The sequence below is a fragment of the Portunus trituberculatus genome, chromosome 41 (genome assembly GCF_017591435.1).
Source record: "Portunus trituberculatus isolate SZX2019 chromosome 41, ASM1759143v1, whole genome shotgun sequence".
Taxonomy (NCBI): domain Eukaryota; kingdom Metazoa; phylum Arthropoda; class Malacostraca; order Decapoda; family Portunidae; genus Portunus; species Portunus trituberculatus.
The window spans coordinates 1301832-1320568 of record NC_059295.1 but is presented as its reverse complement, the minus strand read 5'-3'; the positions used below and the strand labels follow the sequence as shown (position 1 = coordinate 1320568).

Below are 18737 nucleotides of genomic sequence, written 5' to 3'. Positions count from 1 at the left end.
TCCGTTGATCAATTTAAAAACTTGTATCAGGTCTCCTCTCTCCCTTCTTTGTTCCAGGGTTGGTAGATCCATAGCCTTTAGTCTCTCCTCATATGTCATCCCTTCAAATTCTGGAACCATTCTTGTAGCCATTTTTTGTAGTCTCTCCAATTTCCTTATGTGTTTCTTTTTATAAGGGGTCCACACTACTCCTGCATATTCCAATCTGGGTCTTATTAAAGTACACGTACTTATCAATTTCTTCATCATTTCTTTGTCCATGTGGTGAAATGCTACTCCAATATTCCTTAGCAAATTATATATTTCTCTAAAAATTCTATCAATATGGCTTACTGGTTGATTGTTTTCTTCCATCGTCACTCCTAAGTCCTTTTCCTTTTTTACTTTCTCCAGTTCTACTCCATCTCCCATCTTATAGATTCCCATGGGTCGTCTTTCACTCTTTCCCATTTCCATGACATGGCTTTTGTTCACATTGAATTCCATTTCCCACTTTTTGCTCCATTCCCATATCTTATTTAGGTCTTCTTGCAGTATTTCACAATCCTCTTTTTGCTTTATAACTCTGTGTGTGTGTGTATTTACCTAGTTGTAGTTTTACAGAGCCTGGGCTTTACGCATGTGTGGCCCCGTCTCCATATCTGCACTTATACAATTTTTCTTTAAAGCTATGCACACTCGTTCCTGATACCACATCTTCACTCAAACTGTTCCTCATCTCAACACATCTTTATAGGAAACTATATTTTTTAACATCTCTTAGACATCTTCCCTTCCTCAGGTTTTTACCATGCAATCTTGTGCTTCGAATGTCATATTCTTCTCTCAGGATCAATTTTTCATTATCCACTTGATCCATTCCGTTAATCAATTTATAAACTTGTATCAGATCCCCTCTCTCTCTTTTCTGTTCCAGGGTTGGTAGATCCATAGGCTTTAGTCTCTCTTCATATGTCATCCCTTCAAATTCTGGAACCATTCTTGTAGCCATTTTTTGTAGCTTCCTTATGTGTTTCTTTTTATGGGGGTCCACACTACTCCTGCATATTTCAATCTTGTTCTTATTATAGTACTTATCAATTTTTTCATCATTTCTTTGTCCATGTAGTGAAATGCTATTCCAATATTCCTTAGCAAATTATATCTCTGAAAATTCTATCAATATGGCTTACCAGTTGATTATTTTCTTCCACCGTCACTCCCAAATCCTTTTCCTTTTTTACTTTCTCCAGTTCTACTCCATCTCCCATCTTATAGATTCCCACTGGTTGTCTTTCACTCTCCCATTTCCATGACATGGCTTTTGTCCACATTGAATTCCATCTCCCATTTTTTACTTCATTCCCAGATCTTATTTAGGTCTTCCTGCAGTATTTCACAATCCTCTTTTTGCTTTATAACTCTGCACAGCTTCGCATTGTCCGCAAACAGATTTATGTAGCTGTTCACTCGTTCTGGCATGTCTTTTATATATATGAGAAAAAGTATTGGCACCAATACTGACCCCTGCGGCACTCCGCTTTCTACTGCTCTCCACGTGGACTTCATATCTTTGACTACTGTCCTTATTTCTCTCCCCCTTAAATAATTTTCCATTCATCTCAATATGCTTCCTTTTAAGCCACCCTTCTCTAATTTCCACAGTAACCTTGCATTTGGCACTTTATCAAATGTGTGTGTGTGTATTTACCTAGTTGTAGTTTTACAGGGCATGGGCTTTATGCTCGTGTGGCCCCGTCTCCATATCTACACTTATCCAATCTTTCTTTAAAGCTATGCACACTCGTTGCAGATACTACTACTTCATTCAAACTGTTCCACGTCTCAACACATCTTTGCTGGAAACTATACTTTTTAGTATCTCTTACACATCTTTCCTTCCTCAGCTTGTATGTGTGTGTATTTACCTAGTTGTATTTACCTAGTTGTAGTTTTACAGGGCCTGAGCTTTATACTCGTGTGGCCCCGTCTACATATCAACACTTATCCAATCTTACTTTAAAAGTATGCACACTCTTTGCAGACACTACTTCTTCATCCAAACGGTTCCACGTCTCAATACATCTCAGCGGGAAACTATATTTTGTAATATCTCTCAGACATCTTCCTTTTCTCAGCTTTTTACTATGCAATCTGCAATCTTGTGCTTCGGATGTCATATTCTTCTCTCAGGATCAGTTTCTCATTATCCACTTGGTCCATTCCGTTGATCAATTTATAAACTTGTATCAGGTCTCCTCTCTCCCTTCATTGTTCCAGGGTTGGTAGATCCATAGCCTTTATAGTCTCTCCTCATATGTCATCCCTTCAAATTCTGGAACCATTCTTGTAGCTATTTTTTGTAGCCTCTCCAATTTCCTTATGTGTTTCTTTTTATGAGGGGTCCACACTACTGCATATTCCAATCTGGGTCTTATTATAGTACTTATCAACTTCTTCATCATTTCTTTGTCCATGTAGTGAAATGCTACTCTAATATTCCTTAGCAAATTATATTGTTCTCTAAAAATTCTATCAATATGGCTTACTGGTTGATTGTTTTCTTCCATCGTCACTCCTAAGTCCTTTTCCTGTTTGACTCTCCAGTTCTACTCCATCTCCATCTTATAGATTCCCACAGGTCGTCTTTCACTCTTTCCCATTTCCATGACATGGCTTTTGTTCACATTGAATTCCATTACCGACTTCTTACTCCATTCCCAGAACTTATTTAGGTCTTCTTGCAGTATTTCACAATCCTCCTTTTGCTTTATAACTCTGCACAGTTTTGTATCGTCCGCAAACAGATTTATGTAGCTGTTCATTCCTTCTGGCATGTCGTTAATATAAATGAGGAAAAGTAGTGGTGCCAATACTGACCCCTGTGGCACTCCGCTTTCTACTGCTCTCCACTTGGACTTCATATCTTTAACTACCGTCCTTATTTCTCTCCCCTTCAAATAATTTTCTATCCATCTCAATGTGCTTCCTTTTAAGCCACCCTTCTCCTCTAACTTCCACAGTAATCTTGCATGTGGCACTTTGTCAAACGCCTTTTTTATATCCAAATAAATACAGTCAACCCATCCCTCTTTCTCTTGTACTCTATCAACTATTCTAGAATAGAAACTCAATAAATTAGTTACACAAGACCGTCTTTTTCTAAAACCAAATTGGCTATTTGATATTAATTTGTTGTCTTCAAGGAATTTGATCCATTGTTTTTTTATTATTCTTTCACACCTCTTGCATATTACACTAGTTAGTGATAATGGACTGTAATTTAAAGGGTCTTTCTTCCTTCCGCACATATATATGGGAACCACCTCAGCTCTTTTTCATTCTACTGGTACTGTTCCATTTTCTATTGAGCATTTTATGATGTTGTATATAGGACTTGCTAGTTCTTCCCTACATTATTTCAGTATTCTGCCTGAGACTTCATCTGGTCCCATTGTCTTCTCTTCATCCAGTTCCTTCATTAACTCTTTTATTTCAAGCTTGGTTACTTTAATCTCTTTCATATAGATTGTCTCTCTATTACTCTGTGGACTCTCAAATTTGGATTCCTTAGTAAAGACCTCCTGGAATTTTTTATTTAATAGTTCTGTCATACTTTTTGGGTCTTCCACCATCCCATTTTCTCCTTTTAACCTTTCTATTTTTTCTTTTTGCCTAATTTTTCCATTTATGAATCTATAGAACAATTTTGGTTGCTCCTTACGTTTTTCGACAGTGTCTTTTTCAAAGTTCTTTTCCTCTTCCTTCCTCACCTTAACACATTCATTTTTCGCTGCTTTCAAGTTTTCCTTATTTGCTGGATTCCTATTTCTCCTCCACCTTTTCCATGCTCCATCTCTTTTCTCCTTTGCATTGGCATACCTTGCATTAAACCAATCTTTCTTTCCTTCTTCTTTAGGTCTATATTTTGGGACATATTCCCTGACTCCTGTTTTGTATATTTCCAAAAATAAGTTATATATGTCTTGCATTGTCTCTGAGTTTTCCATCTCCTCCCAGTCTATGTTTTTAAAATAGTTCTTGAGATTTTCATTATCAGCCTTTCTGTAATTTAGTCGGTCTCCTTTGTATGAATCGTCTCTATCTTCCTTTCTCTCTTCTATATCTATTTCTAATATTGCATGGTCACTCTTTCTCAATGGGCACTTATATCTTATATCATCATTCATTTGTATACCCCTTGTAAAAACTAGGTCCAATCTCGCTGGCTCGTCATTTCCTCTGAATCTTGTGCATTCCTTTACTCTCTGGTCCATCATATTGTCTATCATTAGGTTCAAGAATCTTTCTCCCAGGCTTCTTCCCCATACCACTTTCATAATTTTCCCAGTCCACTTCTTTACAGTTGAAATCTACTAATATCACTTTTCTCCTTTCTTTAACGATTCTTGTTAGACTCCTTATTGTGTCATCTATCATGTCTTTATATTCTTGATTGGTTCATGAATTTGTTTTTGGTGGCACATATGTTACAATGATTGTTAACTCTTTTTTATTAATATGCATCTTAATATACAATACTTCTGCTTTTCCTTCCCCACATTCCATTTCGTTTATCACTATCTCCTTCTTAACATAATCATGACTCCTCCTCCTCCTTTACCCACTCTGTCTCTTCTCCATACATTATACCTATTATCCAAGTCTATTTTGATTGCCTTATTTAGTTTTGTTTCAGTCAGGCATATAATATCTGGATTTTCTTTCTTTATGTAATCTCTTAATTTTAGTTTACTTGATAAAACCCTGTCTTTGTTCTTATACATCATTTTTAGTCTTTTGCCTTTATCATTTTTAGTTAAACTCGTTCCACTTTTTTCTCTTCCTTCTCATTCATATACCATTTCCTTATCCTGTCTCCTAGAATTCTCCAAAAAAATGCCTTTTTCCTCTTCTGACCTTTCATTATTCTTTTCCCTTACTGCTGCTGCCAGTTCATTGTATCTCTTCCTTTCTTCCTCATTTCTATTTTTCTTTATATAGATATCCTTGCAGCCTTCTGTTTCTCTAAGTTTTGTTGTTCTATATAATATTTCTTCTGTTGCTGCTTGTGATTTTAGTAGTATTTTCATTGGTCTCATTTTTCCTTCTTGATATGGTCCCATTCTGTTTATTTCTTCTGCTTCCTCTTCCAAGTTCTGCGTATCTTCGTCGTTTAGATTCTTCAGTATGTCTTTGACTGATTTCATTTCTTCTTTTTTTCTTTTTGGTCTATATTTTGTTTTTTCTCTTTTATTCCAAATACGACTACACTCTTCTTTTTTTCTGCAATTTCTCTAACTAAATTTTCTTTTGTCTTGAGGACTCCTATCATTTTGCTTGTCATATTTTCTTGTTTTTCTTTAAGTTGTTCTTGAATCACCTCCTGAAAATCAGCTTTATCTTTCTTATCTTGGACTCTCCATGCTTGTACTTCTTTTTTAATAACGTTCTGTACTCTTTCCTCTTCCTTGTTTACTAGATCTTTCAGCTTCTCTTTTTCTTTCTCGGCTTTACCTAGTCCTTCTTCCATCTGTTTTTTGTAATTAGTATGTGTGTGTATTTACCTAGTTGTAGTTTTACAGCGCCTGGGCTTTATGCTTGTGTGGCCCCGTCTCCATATCTACACTTATCCAATCTTACTTTAAAAGTGTGCACACTCATTGCAGACACTACTTCTTCATTTAAACTGTTCCACGTCTCAATACATCTCTGCGGGAAACTATATTTTTAATATCTCTCAGACATCTTCCTTTTCTCAGCTTTTACCTATGCGATCTTGTGCTTCGGATGTCATATTCTTCTCTCAGGATCAGTTTCTTATTATCCACTTGGTCCATTCCGTTGATCAATTTAAAAACTTGTATCAGGTCTCCTCTCTCCCTTCTTTGTTCTAGGGTTGGTAGATCCATAGCCTTTAGTCTGTCTCTCCTCATATGTCATCCCTTCAAATTCTGGAACCATTCTTGTAGCTATTTTTTGTAGCCTCTCCAATTTCCTTATGTGTTTCTTTTTTATGAGGGGTCCACACTACTCCTGCATATTCCAATCTGGGTCTTATTATAGTACTTATTAATTTCTTCATCATTTCTTTGTCCATGTAGTGAAATGCTACTCCAATATTCCTTAGCAAATTATATGTTTCTCTAAAAATTCTATCAATATGGCTTACTGGTTGATTATTTTCTTCCATCGTCACTCCGGAAGTCCTTTTCCTTTTTGACTTTCTCCAGTTCTACTCCATCTCCCATCTTATAGATTCCCACTGGTCGTCTTTCACTCTTTCCCATTTCCATGACATGGCTTTTGTTCACATTGAATTCCATTTCCCACTTCTTACTCCATTCCCAGATCTTATTTAGGTCTTCTTGCAGTATTTCACAATGATGTATTTACCTAGTTGTAGTTTTACAGGGCCTGGGGTTTATGCTTGTGTGGCCCCGTCTCCACATCTACACTTATCCAATCTTACTTTAAAAGTGTGCACATTCGTTGCAGACATTACTCCTTCATTTAAACTGTTCCACGTCTCAATACATCTTTGCGGGAAACTATATTTTTTAACATCTCTCAGACATCTTCCTTTTCTCAGCTTTTTACTATGCGATCTTGTGCTTCGAATGTCATATTCTTCTCTTAGGATCAGTTTCTCATTATCCACTTGGTCCATTCCGTTGATCAATTTAAAAACTTGTATCAGGTCTCCTCTCTCCCTTCTTTGTTCCAGGGTTGGTAGATCCATAGCCTTTAGTCTCTCCTCATATGTCATCCCTTCAAATTCTGGAACCCTTCTTGTAGCCATTTTTTGTAGTCTCTCCAATTTCCTTATGTGTTTTTTTTTTTTTTTTTTATGAGGGGTCCACACTACTCCTGCATATTCCAATCTGGGTCTTATTAAAGTACTTATCAATTTCTTCATCATTTCTTTGTCCATGTGGTGAAATGCTACTCCAATATTTATTAGCAAATTATATGTTTCTCTAAAAATTCTATCAATATGGCTTACTGGTTGATTATTTTCTTCCATCTTCACTCCTAAGTCCTTTTCCTTCTTTACTTTCTGCAGTTCTACTCCATCTCCCATCTTATAGATTCCCACGGGTCGTCTTTCACTCTTTCCCATTTCCATGACAAGGCTTTTGTTCACATTGAATTCCATTTCCCACTTCTTACTCCATTCCCATATCTTATTTAGTTCTTCTTGCAGTATTTCACAATCCTCTTTTTGCTTTATAACTCTGCACAGTTTCGTATCATCTGCAAACAGATTTATGTAGCTGTTCACTCCTTCTGGCATGTCGTTAATATAAATGAGGAAAAGTATTGGTGCCAATACTGACCGTTGTGGCACTCCGCTTTCTACTGCTCTCCACTTGGACTTCATATCTTTAACTACCGTCCTTATTTCTCTCCCCCTCAAATAATTTTCTATCCATCTCAATGTGTTTTCTTTTAAGCCACCCTTCTCCTCTAACTTCCATAGTGATCTTGCATGTGGCACTTTGTCAAATGCCTTTTTTAAATCCAAATAAATACAGTCAACCCATCCTTCTTTCTCTTGTACTCTATCAAATATTCTAGAATAGAAACTCAGTGAATTAGTTACACAAGACCATCTTTTCCTAAAACCAAATTGGCTATTTGATATTAATTTGTTGTCTTCAAGGAACTCGATCCATTGTTTCTTTACTATTCTTTCACATATCTTGCATATTACACTAGTTAGTGATACCGGTCTGTAATTTAAAGGTTCTTCCTTCCTTCCACTCTTATATATGGGAACCACCTCAGCTATTTTGCATTCTACTGGTACTGTTCCATTTTCTATTGAGCATTTTATGATGTTGTATATAGGACTTGCTAGTTCTTCCCTACATTTTTTCAGTATTCTGCCTGAGACTTCATCTGGTCCCATTGCCTTGTCTTCATCCAGTTCCTTCATTAATTCTTTTATTTCAAGCTTGGTTACTTTAATCTCTTTCATATAGACTGTCTCTCTATTACCCTGTGGCCTTTCAAATTTAGATTCCTTAGTAAAGACCTCCTGGAATTTATTATTTAATAGTTCTGCCATAGTTTTTGGGTCTTCCACCATCCCGTTCTCTCCTTTTAACCTTTCTATTGTTTCTCTTTTTCTAATTTTTCCATTTATGAATTTATAGAACAATTTTGGTTGCTCCTTACATTTTTCGACAATGTCCTTTTCAAAGTTCTTTTCCTCTTCCTTCCTCACCTTAACATATTAATTTCTCGCTGCCTTGAAGTTTTCCTTATTTGTTGGATTTCTATTTCTCCTCCACCTTTTCCATGCTCCATCTCTTTTCTCCTTTGTCCTAGCACACCTTGCATTAAACCAATCTTTCTTTCCTTCTTTAGGTCTATATTTTGGGACATATTCCCTGACTCCTGTTTTATATATTTCCAAAAATAAGTTATACTTCTCTTGCATCGTCTCTGAGTTTTCCATCTCCTCCCAGTTTAGATTTTTAAAATAGTTCCTGAAATTCTCATTATCAGCCTTTCTGTAATTTAGTCGGTCTCCTTTGTATGAATCGTCTCTATCTTCCTTTCCCTCTTCTATATCTGTTTCTAATATTACATGGTCACTCTTTCCCAATGGGCACTTATATCTTATATCATCATTCATTTGTATAGCCCTTGTAAAAACTAGGTTCAATCTCGCCGGCTCGTCGTTTCCTCTGAATCTTGTGCATTCCTTTACTCTCTGGTCCATCATATTGTCTATCATTAGGTTCAAGAATCTTTCTCCCCAGGCTTTTTCCCCCATACCACTTTCATAATTTTCCCAGTCCACTTTTTTACAGTTGAAATCTCCTACTAATATAACTTTTTTCCTTTCTTTAACAATTCTCGTTAGACTTCTTATTGTGTCATCTATCATGTCTATATTCTTGATTGGTCCATGAATTTGTTTTTGGTGGCACATATGTTACAATGATTGTTAACTCTTTTTTATTAATATGCATCTTAACATACAATACTTCTGCTTTTCCTTCCCCACATTCCACTTGGTTTATCACTATCTCCTTCCTTAACATTATCATGACTCCTCCTCCTCCTTTACCCACTCTGTCTCTTCTCCATACATTATACCTATTATCCAAGTCTATTTTGATTGCCTCATTTAGTTTTGTTTCAGCCAGAAATACAATATCTGGATTTTCTTTCTTTATGTAATCTCTTAATTCTAATTTACTTGATAAAACCCCGTCTATGTTTGTATACATCATTTTTAGTCTCTTGCCTCTATCATTTTTAGTTAAACTTGTTCCACTTTTTTCTCTTTCATCTCGTTTATATACTACTTCCTTATCCTGTCTCCTAGAATTCTCCAAAAAAATGCCTTTTTTTCCTCTTCTGACATTTCATTATTTTTTTCCCTTACTGCTACTGCCAGTTCATTGTATCTCTTCCTTTCTTCCTCATTTCTATTTTTCTTTATATAGATATCCTTGCAGCCTTCTGTTTCTCTAAGTTTTGTTGTTCTATATAATATTTCTTCTGTTGCTGCTTGTGATTTTAGTAGTATTTTAATTGGTCTCGTTTTTCCTTCTTGATATGGTCCCATTCTGTTTTTTTCTTCTACTTCCTCTTCAAAGTTCTGCCTATCTTCGTCGTTTAGATTCTTCAGTAGGTCTTTGACTGATTTCATTTCTTCTTTTTCTCTTTTTGGTCTATATTTTATTTTTTTTTTCTTTTATTCCAAATACGACTACACTCTTCTTTTTTTCTGCAATTTCTCTAACTAGATTTTCTTTTGTCTTGAGGACTCCTATCATTTTGCTTGTCATATTTTCTTCTTTTTCTTTAAGTTTTTCTTGAATCACCTCCTGAAAATTGGCCTTATCTTTCTTATCTTGGACTCTCCATACTTGTACTTCTTCTTTAATCACGTTTTGTACTCTTTCCTCTTCCTTGTTTACTAGATCTTTCAGCTTCTCCTTTTCTTTCATGGCTTTAACGATTCCTTCTTCCATCTGCTTTTTGTGTGTGTGTTTGTGTGTGTGTGTGACTTATTTGGTTCCATCTTAAGCAGAGTTTACTGTTTATATATGAATATAATTAATATGAGAGATTTAAGGAATATCTTTATATTGCCAACATTGACATATAGATCAGATACTTGACAGAGTTTACTATAGCACAACAGTCAAGAATGCTGTGGTGGAAAGATGAAAATGGCTGATTTCCCAATCCCAGTTTATTCTGCCTTTGCCAAATCACAAACAAATATATCATATGTCTAACATATAACATAACATAACATAAATAATAGGATAATAAAGGGCCACCAGGGCCCATCTAGTTTATCCTGTATCAGCCGCACAGCGACCTCGTCTTCAGTACTTAAAGATACACTTACAAGTACACAATACATTATATACTAATTCTAAATATTTGGCCCATTAACAGGGCTAAGTCCTGCAGCGAAATCCTCTACAGTTTGTGGTCCCCATACATGGGGATCATGTCTTGTTTAACTATAGTATATTTCTTATAAAAACTATCATGCAGTGCTATACATAATTATAAATCTAATAAATTTAAGTGCTTATCTAATCTGTTTTTAAACATTGTCAAACTAGTGCTATTTACAACCGTCTCTGGCAATACATTCCAGAAGTCTACCACCCTATGACTAAAGAAATATTTTCTTATATCTAACCTGCAGCCTTGCTTTCTAATCTTCCTGCCATGATTTCTAGTCCTATTTCCTCCTCTAAGGTAAAGAAAGATCTCACATCTATGTAGTTTGTATCTGAGAACATTTTAAATAACTCTATCATATCCCTCTTATACATCTCCTCTCAAATGAAAACATGTTTAATTCCTTTAATCTATCTCTATACTCCAGGCACTTTAATGCTGGTATCATCCTAGTTGCTCTTCTCTGAACTGCTTCTAACATGTTGATATCCTGCCTATAGTGGGGTGACCAGGCCTGTATGCAATACTCTAAATGGGGCCTAACATAGGAATTATATAAGCTACGCACCACTTCCTTACTTTTATAACTAACATTTCTATTTATAAAACCCAGGATCCTATTTGCCCTATTTCTTGCTTCTAAACATTGCTTTGAAAATTTTGTAGTCCTGTCTATCACTACTCCTAAATCCTTTCCTTCCTCTACTGCCTCTAGCCAACATCCCTCCATCTCATAGTTAAAATTTGTGTTGTCTTTACCTAAATACATAACCTGACACTTTTTAGAATTAAACTCCATCTGCCACCTGTCTGCCCATGCTATCAGCCTGTCCAGGTCTCGTTGTATTCTGTAATTGTCCTTTTCACCCTGTACTGCACATGCTATCTTAGTATCATCTGCAAACTTTGATACTTTGCTACTAATTCCTATATCTAAATCGTTAATGTACACCAAGAAAAGAAGAGGTCCTAGCACTGATCCTTGGGGTACCCACTAACCACTTCCTTCCACTCAGACATTGCCCCATTTAATACTACTCTCTGTTTCCTATCAGAAAGCCATTCACTAATCCAATCAACTAACCTACCCCCTATCCCATGTAGTCTCAATTTGTACACTAGCCTCCTATGCGGTACCTTATCAAACGCCTTGCTAAAATCTAGATATATAACATCTATGCTATTTCCATCATCTAACTCCTTGGTAATATATTTTAAGATATCGAGCAAATTTGTAAGACAGGACCTCCCTGATCTAAAGCCATGTTGGGTATCTCTAATTAATCTATTCTCATTTAAATGCTCCCAAATACTACCCTTAATGATTTTCTCTAGTATCTTACATACTATACTAGTTAAACTGATCGGTCTATAATTATTCGCATCATCCTTCCCACCTTTTTTAAATATTGGAGTAACATTAGCTAACTTCCAGTCCTGAGGTATCTCAGCAAACCTAAGGGATCTTTCAAAGATTAACTTAAGTGCTTCAGAAATACTGTCTACACCCTCCCTAAGTACTCTGGCATGTAGCTCATCAGGACCACTAGCTTTCCTATCGTCTAGTTTAAGAATAAATTTCCTAATAATTCCCGGGTTTATATCAATATTTTCTAAAGTTCTTAAACTACTCGTCGCACTGTTTGTAACAGGATTTCCTATTCTTTCCCTAGTAAATACTGAAGAAAATTGTTCATTCAATAATTCTACTATGTCTTCATTTTGATCCACTACTACACCATCTTTTCTGAGTGGTCCAATCCTATCCTTATTTATTTTATGACTGATCTTGTAATAACTATATAATTTTTGGGGATCTTTACTCCCAGCTCTAGCTAGTTTTATCTCTGCCTGCCTTTTACTTTTTTTTTTTAACCTTACTCAAATCATCTCTGACCTGTCTGTACCTAATGAAATCTACATCTTCCCCACTTTTCTGCAACTTTCTATATGCCCTCTTCTTCTCTCTGATCTGGCTACCTATCTCATGAGTCCACCATAATGGCTTCCTGTTTCTCTGCCTTATATCTTTGTAAGGGATACACTGCATCACTATACCCTTTACTACAACCTTAAAAATATCCCACATCTCCTGTGCAGTTTTATTTCCAAAACTATCTTCCCAGTTTACCTCTCCTAATAACTGACGTAACCTACCATAATTGCCTTTCTGATAGTTTGGGAATCTAGTCTTATTCACTATATTATCCCTACTGGAATTAATGATAAATCTAAATATATGATGGTCACTGTTTGCTAAAGTCTCTCCTACCTCAACTTCCTTTAAACAATGCTCAATATTTGTTAGTACTATGTCTAAAACCTTCTTCCCCCTAGTAGGTTTATCTACCATCTGCACTAAATAGTTATCCTGAAAACTTTCCATAAACTTATTTTCACTAGCATTTCCTACCATCCTCCCAGTTTACTGACTTAAGATTAAAATCCCCTAAGATAATTGTCTGACTAATACACCCCCTATTTATCTCATCTACCATAAGGTTGTCTACATCTGCTGACTGGTTAGGTGGTCTATAAAAAGCTCCTACTCTAATAACCTTACTTTTGTTTACTCTAACATCCAGCCATAAGGACTCTACTCTGTTATCTACCTTAATACGTGACTGGAAATGAAGGATTTTTTTTACATAAATAACTACTCCTCCGCCTATCCTACCAATTCTCTGGTGTAAATACATAATGTATCCATCTACTTCATATTCTTTCCTATTTTCCCTAAACTTTTCCTCATTTACCCATGCCTCTGTGACACATACAACATCTAAGTCCTCCTCAACTATATAACTAGATAACTTGTCCTTGTTCCTAAGACTCCTGGCATTTACATAAAAACATTTAAGTCCTGCTACCTTCCTAGATGCTGTCTCCTTATTTGGAATCCTAATCTTATTCTCTCCTATTTGCACCTGGAAATCTTTCCTAATCTTTTCACTATCTCTGTTTATCCTATCTAATTTATGTCTAGCATCTTTCTTCTGGAATGCATTTGCTACCTCACCCCTACACTCCATCCCAACTCCCCTCCAGACATCCACTCAGCACATCCACACCCTTCCTACTCAGATGCACACCATCCCTAGCATACAAATCCTTCGCCCATAGAACCTATCCCATACATCCACAAAGCTGACACCCACATCCTTACACATCCCTTTTACCCGATCATTCACACCAATGGCTCTAGACAACCATTCCTGCTAACATACACACGAGGCAAGATTCCTGACACTACACACCTCCTACCACTCTCCCTTATCTTGCCTAACATTTCCGAAATCTTGCCACTAACTCCTCCGACCCACCTGCTCTGACATCGTTCCCACCTACGTGCAAAACTACTACACCCTCCCTCTCCATCCCCCCAACCCTCTTCTGCACCTCCTCACTCACTGCCTTCACACCTGCACCAGGCATACACACGTTCGTCCTCCTATCCCTGTCTTTCCCACAGAAAGTGCTATCTAAATACCTAACCTGAGAGTCACCCACCACACACACCTGAGGTGTGCTAGGCACAACCCTCCTCCTCCTCTCCTCTACCCCCTTCTTTCTCCTTTCACTCACCACAACCACTTCATTCACTCCACTCTCACTCTCACTCTCCCCCTCCCCCTCCAACAAACCGAACCTATTTTCACACTCAACAGGTTTAGTGCTATCCTCCCTAACTGCCTCCGCTTTCCTTCACCTCGCAACCTGCCATCTCTGCCCATCCTGACTACTATCTTTCCCAGTCTGGCTCGCCTGCTCCCTCTTCCCCACTCTGCTCTTCCCAACAGAGGGCCAAGCCACCCTGTCGCCCTCAGAAGGTCCAACCTTCGGCCTAACACTGATCTCCTGCCTAATTTTTTCCACTGCCTCCCCAAGCCTCTTAACCTCCTCCAACTCAAAGATGAGAACTTCGTTCGCACTTTTCCCCATACTTAGCTTTCTCATTTCCTCTCGCAATTCTCGGTGCTCAAGAGAAAGAACTAAATTCTCGCTCTTGAGCCTACACACCATACACTCAGAAAAGTCAACGACCTTCCTGTCATGCCCACACATCTCACACACAACAAACTCTCCCAATCCCATCTCAACACTCTCTTTCACGCACTCAATCACACTCTGATATACCTCAGTAGCTACCGCCATACTAATTTACAATCTGTTAACTCACAAACAAATAAAAATACTTGGTGACGGCAGGGTGGGGGAACCGCGGTGGTTGGGAGGGCCTAAGTGAGGTCAACTAATCCTCTTTCAAGGTCAACTTGACAGTTACAAGCCTAGTCTCCTCGCTCTACCATAATACTTTTGACTCACAAACACTGATTCTAACCACTATTTCACTCTAATCTAACACTTGCAGTACACACTTTCACTTCACTAACACTCAAAAGCACCACACACAGACACCAAGCACAAACACCACTCGCTAACTATAAAAACCACAGCCAAAAACGGAGCGCACACACAACACATCCACTCGCCACCGCAGCTACTACTCACATGTCTATGGGGAAGGACAACCAGACAGTATGCGTAGTGGTGGTGGTTTCTCTCTGTGCCAGCTGGCTCACCTCACTTCTACACACTGTTCGCTCCTTCATCCAGCATGTTAACAAGAGCTAAAGTACCAGCATACACACCAGTTATCATCCTCATTTCACAGTGTGCAAATGAATGATCTAAAGCAAGTAGTATGGTAGAGTATTATCAGTAAAATTGCACTTGTAATATGTACAGTAGTATAAGCCTTTGTGCAAGTAATCTAAATGTAGAGTAGTAAAATGGGTAAGAAGGAGCACACTCAGATGATATGGCCATAAGGAGAGAATGAAGGGTAAGGAGTTTTTAAAGAAAATGTATGTGAGTGAAGCTGAAGGTGGAGATAGCAGAGGTAGATCACATGGGAGAAAGAAGGATGCCATTAAAAGTATATGTGTGAAAGAGATCTTAGTAAAGACTAAGCACTTGAATGAGCTAGAAGGCAATATTTGTATAGGAAGGGATAGAGGTTCTTCTGCTATATGACATCCTTGAAAGATAATTCTGGAAGAAGTGAAGCATCAGAATTTTTTTTTTTCTTTATTTTTATTTACCTATTTTCTTTATCGTTATTGAACTGGCTGAATGTGAGATGATATTTTGTTTTCTTTGCCCATGACAGGTTTCAGCAAATGACATGGACTCTGGTGTGAATAGCTTGGTACGCTACAGCATCAAGGCTGGAAATGATGCCTATTGTTTTGCCATTGAGGATGACACTGGCATCATTACTGTCATCAAAAACCTTGACAGAGAAAAGGTAACTTTTGCAGAAATTTAACATAGTTTTATATTTATTTTCTTAAGGCATTAGAAGCAGGTTTTGAAAAAACTTTTCATAGTGATTTTTGATTAAACAGAAAATTTGAATAAATCCAACAATGTGTCATATTAAAAGTAATCGTGTTGAAATACTTGTAAAGAACATGATTTTACCTTTATATTTTATATTATAGAAAATGAATAGTACTATTGATGACAAATACAAAATAAGCTTCTTAATTGTTTGGATTATGTAAAAGAAAATTGTTATTTTCCTTAATCTTCTGCCCTTCAGAACTACTTTTGTTATTAGGGTAGCTCTTGCCAAATATTGTTATTTGAACATCTTGTATATTTTTCCTTTTATTATTGCTGTTATTTGTAAGAAAACGCTCACATCTTTTTTTTAAACAAAGTAACATATATATTCCAGTTTTAAGGAAATAATGGATAGGTGAAAAGAGAGAGGTATATATAAGGTCTTTTCCAGGTGGCTAATTATCAACTGACAGTCAGTGCCTGGGATTTGGGCACTCCAACTAACACTGCAGTTGCTCAGGTAGTGATACATGTGAGTGATGTCAATGACAACTCACCCATTTTCACCCAGGACAATTACACAGTAGTGGTTCAGGTAAGCCTTTCTTGTATAATGAAGTCAACTGTATTGCACTGTAATATGTCCTATTTTTCTATGGTATTAGCAATTAACAATTTGTGGATTTAAAAAAAAAAAAAAATATATATATATATATATATATATATATATATATATATATATATATATATATATATATATATATATATATATTGTTACGATTAACTGCTGCTCACCGAGGAGTATGACGCTCCACAGGGTTCCCAACACTATATTTCACAGCAGCTGCAACCCTCATGTTCTTTCTGCTGAAAATGTGCAAACTCTAATAGACTGCTGTTCCCTTACGGCGTCACAGCTGTCCTGAGAGGCGACGAGATACTCCGCTCTCACTCGTGCCTAATAATGGTCTGGTAATGATGCCAGCGTGTACCAATCCCTTCCCTGAGCCTTGCACACCCAGCCCCTAGTAGTAGACAAAAAAAATACTACAGAAATAGAGGTCACCAGCAGTGTATAACTTCCCCCACTGCTAGGGAATCTCCTTAGCAACTCCTTCTCCTCCTGTACCAAACCAAATAGAATTTATAGATAGTATATAAGTTATGTGTTAAGGGCGAAGCCTTAATACTCCGTAGAGAAACCGCCCACAAAGACGATTCCACCCACTTCTCTACGGGAGTATTAATGCCTCTCCACACGTCTTGTTCTCAGACTAAGTGCCTACAGACTGGGACAAGACGTGCAGTGTATATTACTATATTACTTAATGCAACAGATGCTTGTCAGCACCTGTCAAGACTGACTCCCCGTGCCTACGGCTTACTACAAGACACGATGCGTATTCCACATCCGGTGGTATACACAAGCCCAGCTACCAACTCCGGGTGACAACCAGCCACTCAGGGAGTCAAGATACACATAGCTACCAGGTCGTACGGACGATGACTACACACCGACTGGGGAACAGCATGAAGCTTCCCACCAGACAACCAATGTGTGTATGGCTAAGGCCCCTATACTCAATATACTACAGAAACTACGCAAAACGATAGTGGTGGCACACAGCCGCCCACCAAACCACACTGGTGACCACGGCCACCTAAAAAAACGACGATTGGGACGAGACAGTAACGTGTCTCTCCGCGTCACCACTCAACAAGAAGGGACAAACGCAAAAACTCGGGAAATGCAGCAAAACCAGCTACACTTTCCCCTGGAACAACAAACCCATTGCTCCACACCGTCTCGGCCTAACCCGCAGCAAACCAACTACTCAAAAAGAGGAGTGCACAACTCCCAGACTGAGACTGTTGAGCACCCAGAACAGCCTAGCAACACGCATCTCAATCCTGTGCCAGAACCCAAGAGCGAACGTGTCTACCTCGGCTAAAGACTGGCTCGGTACTGGCGTTTTCTGCCAGGCACAACGAGATAGCGGGAACAGAAAAGGGGAGGGTGGCCACACAGTGGAATAGTGAGAGGCTGTGCTGGGGCCACCATACACACAAAATAATAAGAAATAAAAGGGAAATAAGGCGGTGCCCTTCACACGCCCTCCCTTAAAAGAAAAAATTTGGAAACAAAACATTTACAAAAATTTTTTAAAGCAGGGAACTGATTAAAGGGAATGGCCCCGGGACAGACAATCTGCCACAACGTTGTCTGCTCCTTTTATATGTCTGACAACGATATTGTACTCCTGGAGTAGAGGACTCCAGCGTGTTAATACAAAACCTGACCTTGCCGTCAGGCTTAGGCTGTAGGGTGATTGGGGAACTCCATTGACTGTAAGTCCAAGTAATGAGCCCATGCTCAAGCATATACTCCAACTCCTTCTCCACCATTTCTTGCTTCATAGGATTTACTCGGTATGGAGGCAATGGGACCGATCACGATCTGCTATGTAGGTGCCTTCAACCGCCAGATGGGTTAATTATTTCACAGCAAGTTGGTCAACTGGAACGTACTTTTCTGCACGCGTTGTAAATATTAAATGGTTTAATAAAATAGTTTTAATCTTTCTAAGAATGTACTCTTGGCATATAAGCTAAAAAAGTGGAAATGTTTACATATATGTCGAGCGTTCTTCTTTACCATCTCCATTTCTGGGACAAAAAATAGAAAAGATCATTAATAGGTAAAGCATAGTTTTAATGCCTTTTCTTTCCATAAAAATTAATATGAATTATATTCATACAGAAAATCACAACAATTAATTGTCTTAAGAAATTAACAGTATAGAGGATATTGTCTGACATGCACCGAGATTGTTCTATGGAAACGTAAACAAATGTAGCGTGTTAAGAGCCATCGCCACACTCGCTACACGACGACTTCACTATGGATAACACTATGGATATTAGTGAGGATGAACTTAGAAAATGGACAGTGTCAA

The 18737-nt window shown here is 37.7% G+C and overlaps 1 protein-coding gene across 6 annotated transcripts in view; it reads left to right on the top strand.

Annotated features, from left to right (window-relative positions):
* LOC123517165 (fat-like cadherin-related tumor suppressor homolog) overlaps window positions 1-18737 on the top strand; it is a gene marked incomplete at its 5' end in the record, with an annotated part of 296558 nt that overhangs the window by 181934 nt on the left and 95887 nt on the right. For all 6 annotated transcript variants that reach the window (XR_006678412.1, XM_045277149.1, XM_045277152.1 and 3 more), the window contains 2 exon segments: window positions 15602-15739; window positions 16232-16375. Coding sequence is in view for 5 of the 6 variants with exons in the window: in XM_045277149.1 (XP_045133084.1) it covers window positions 15602-15739; window positions 16232-16375 (282 nt within the window).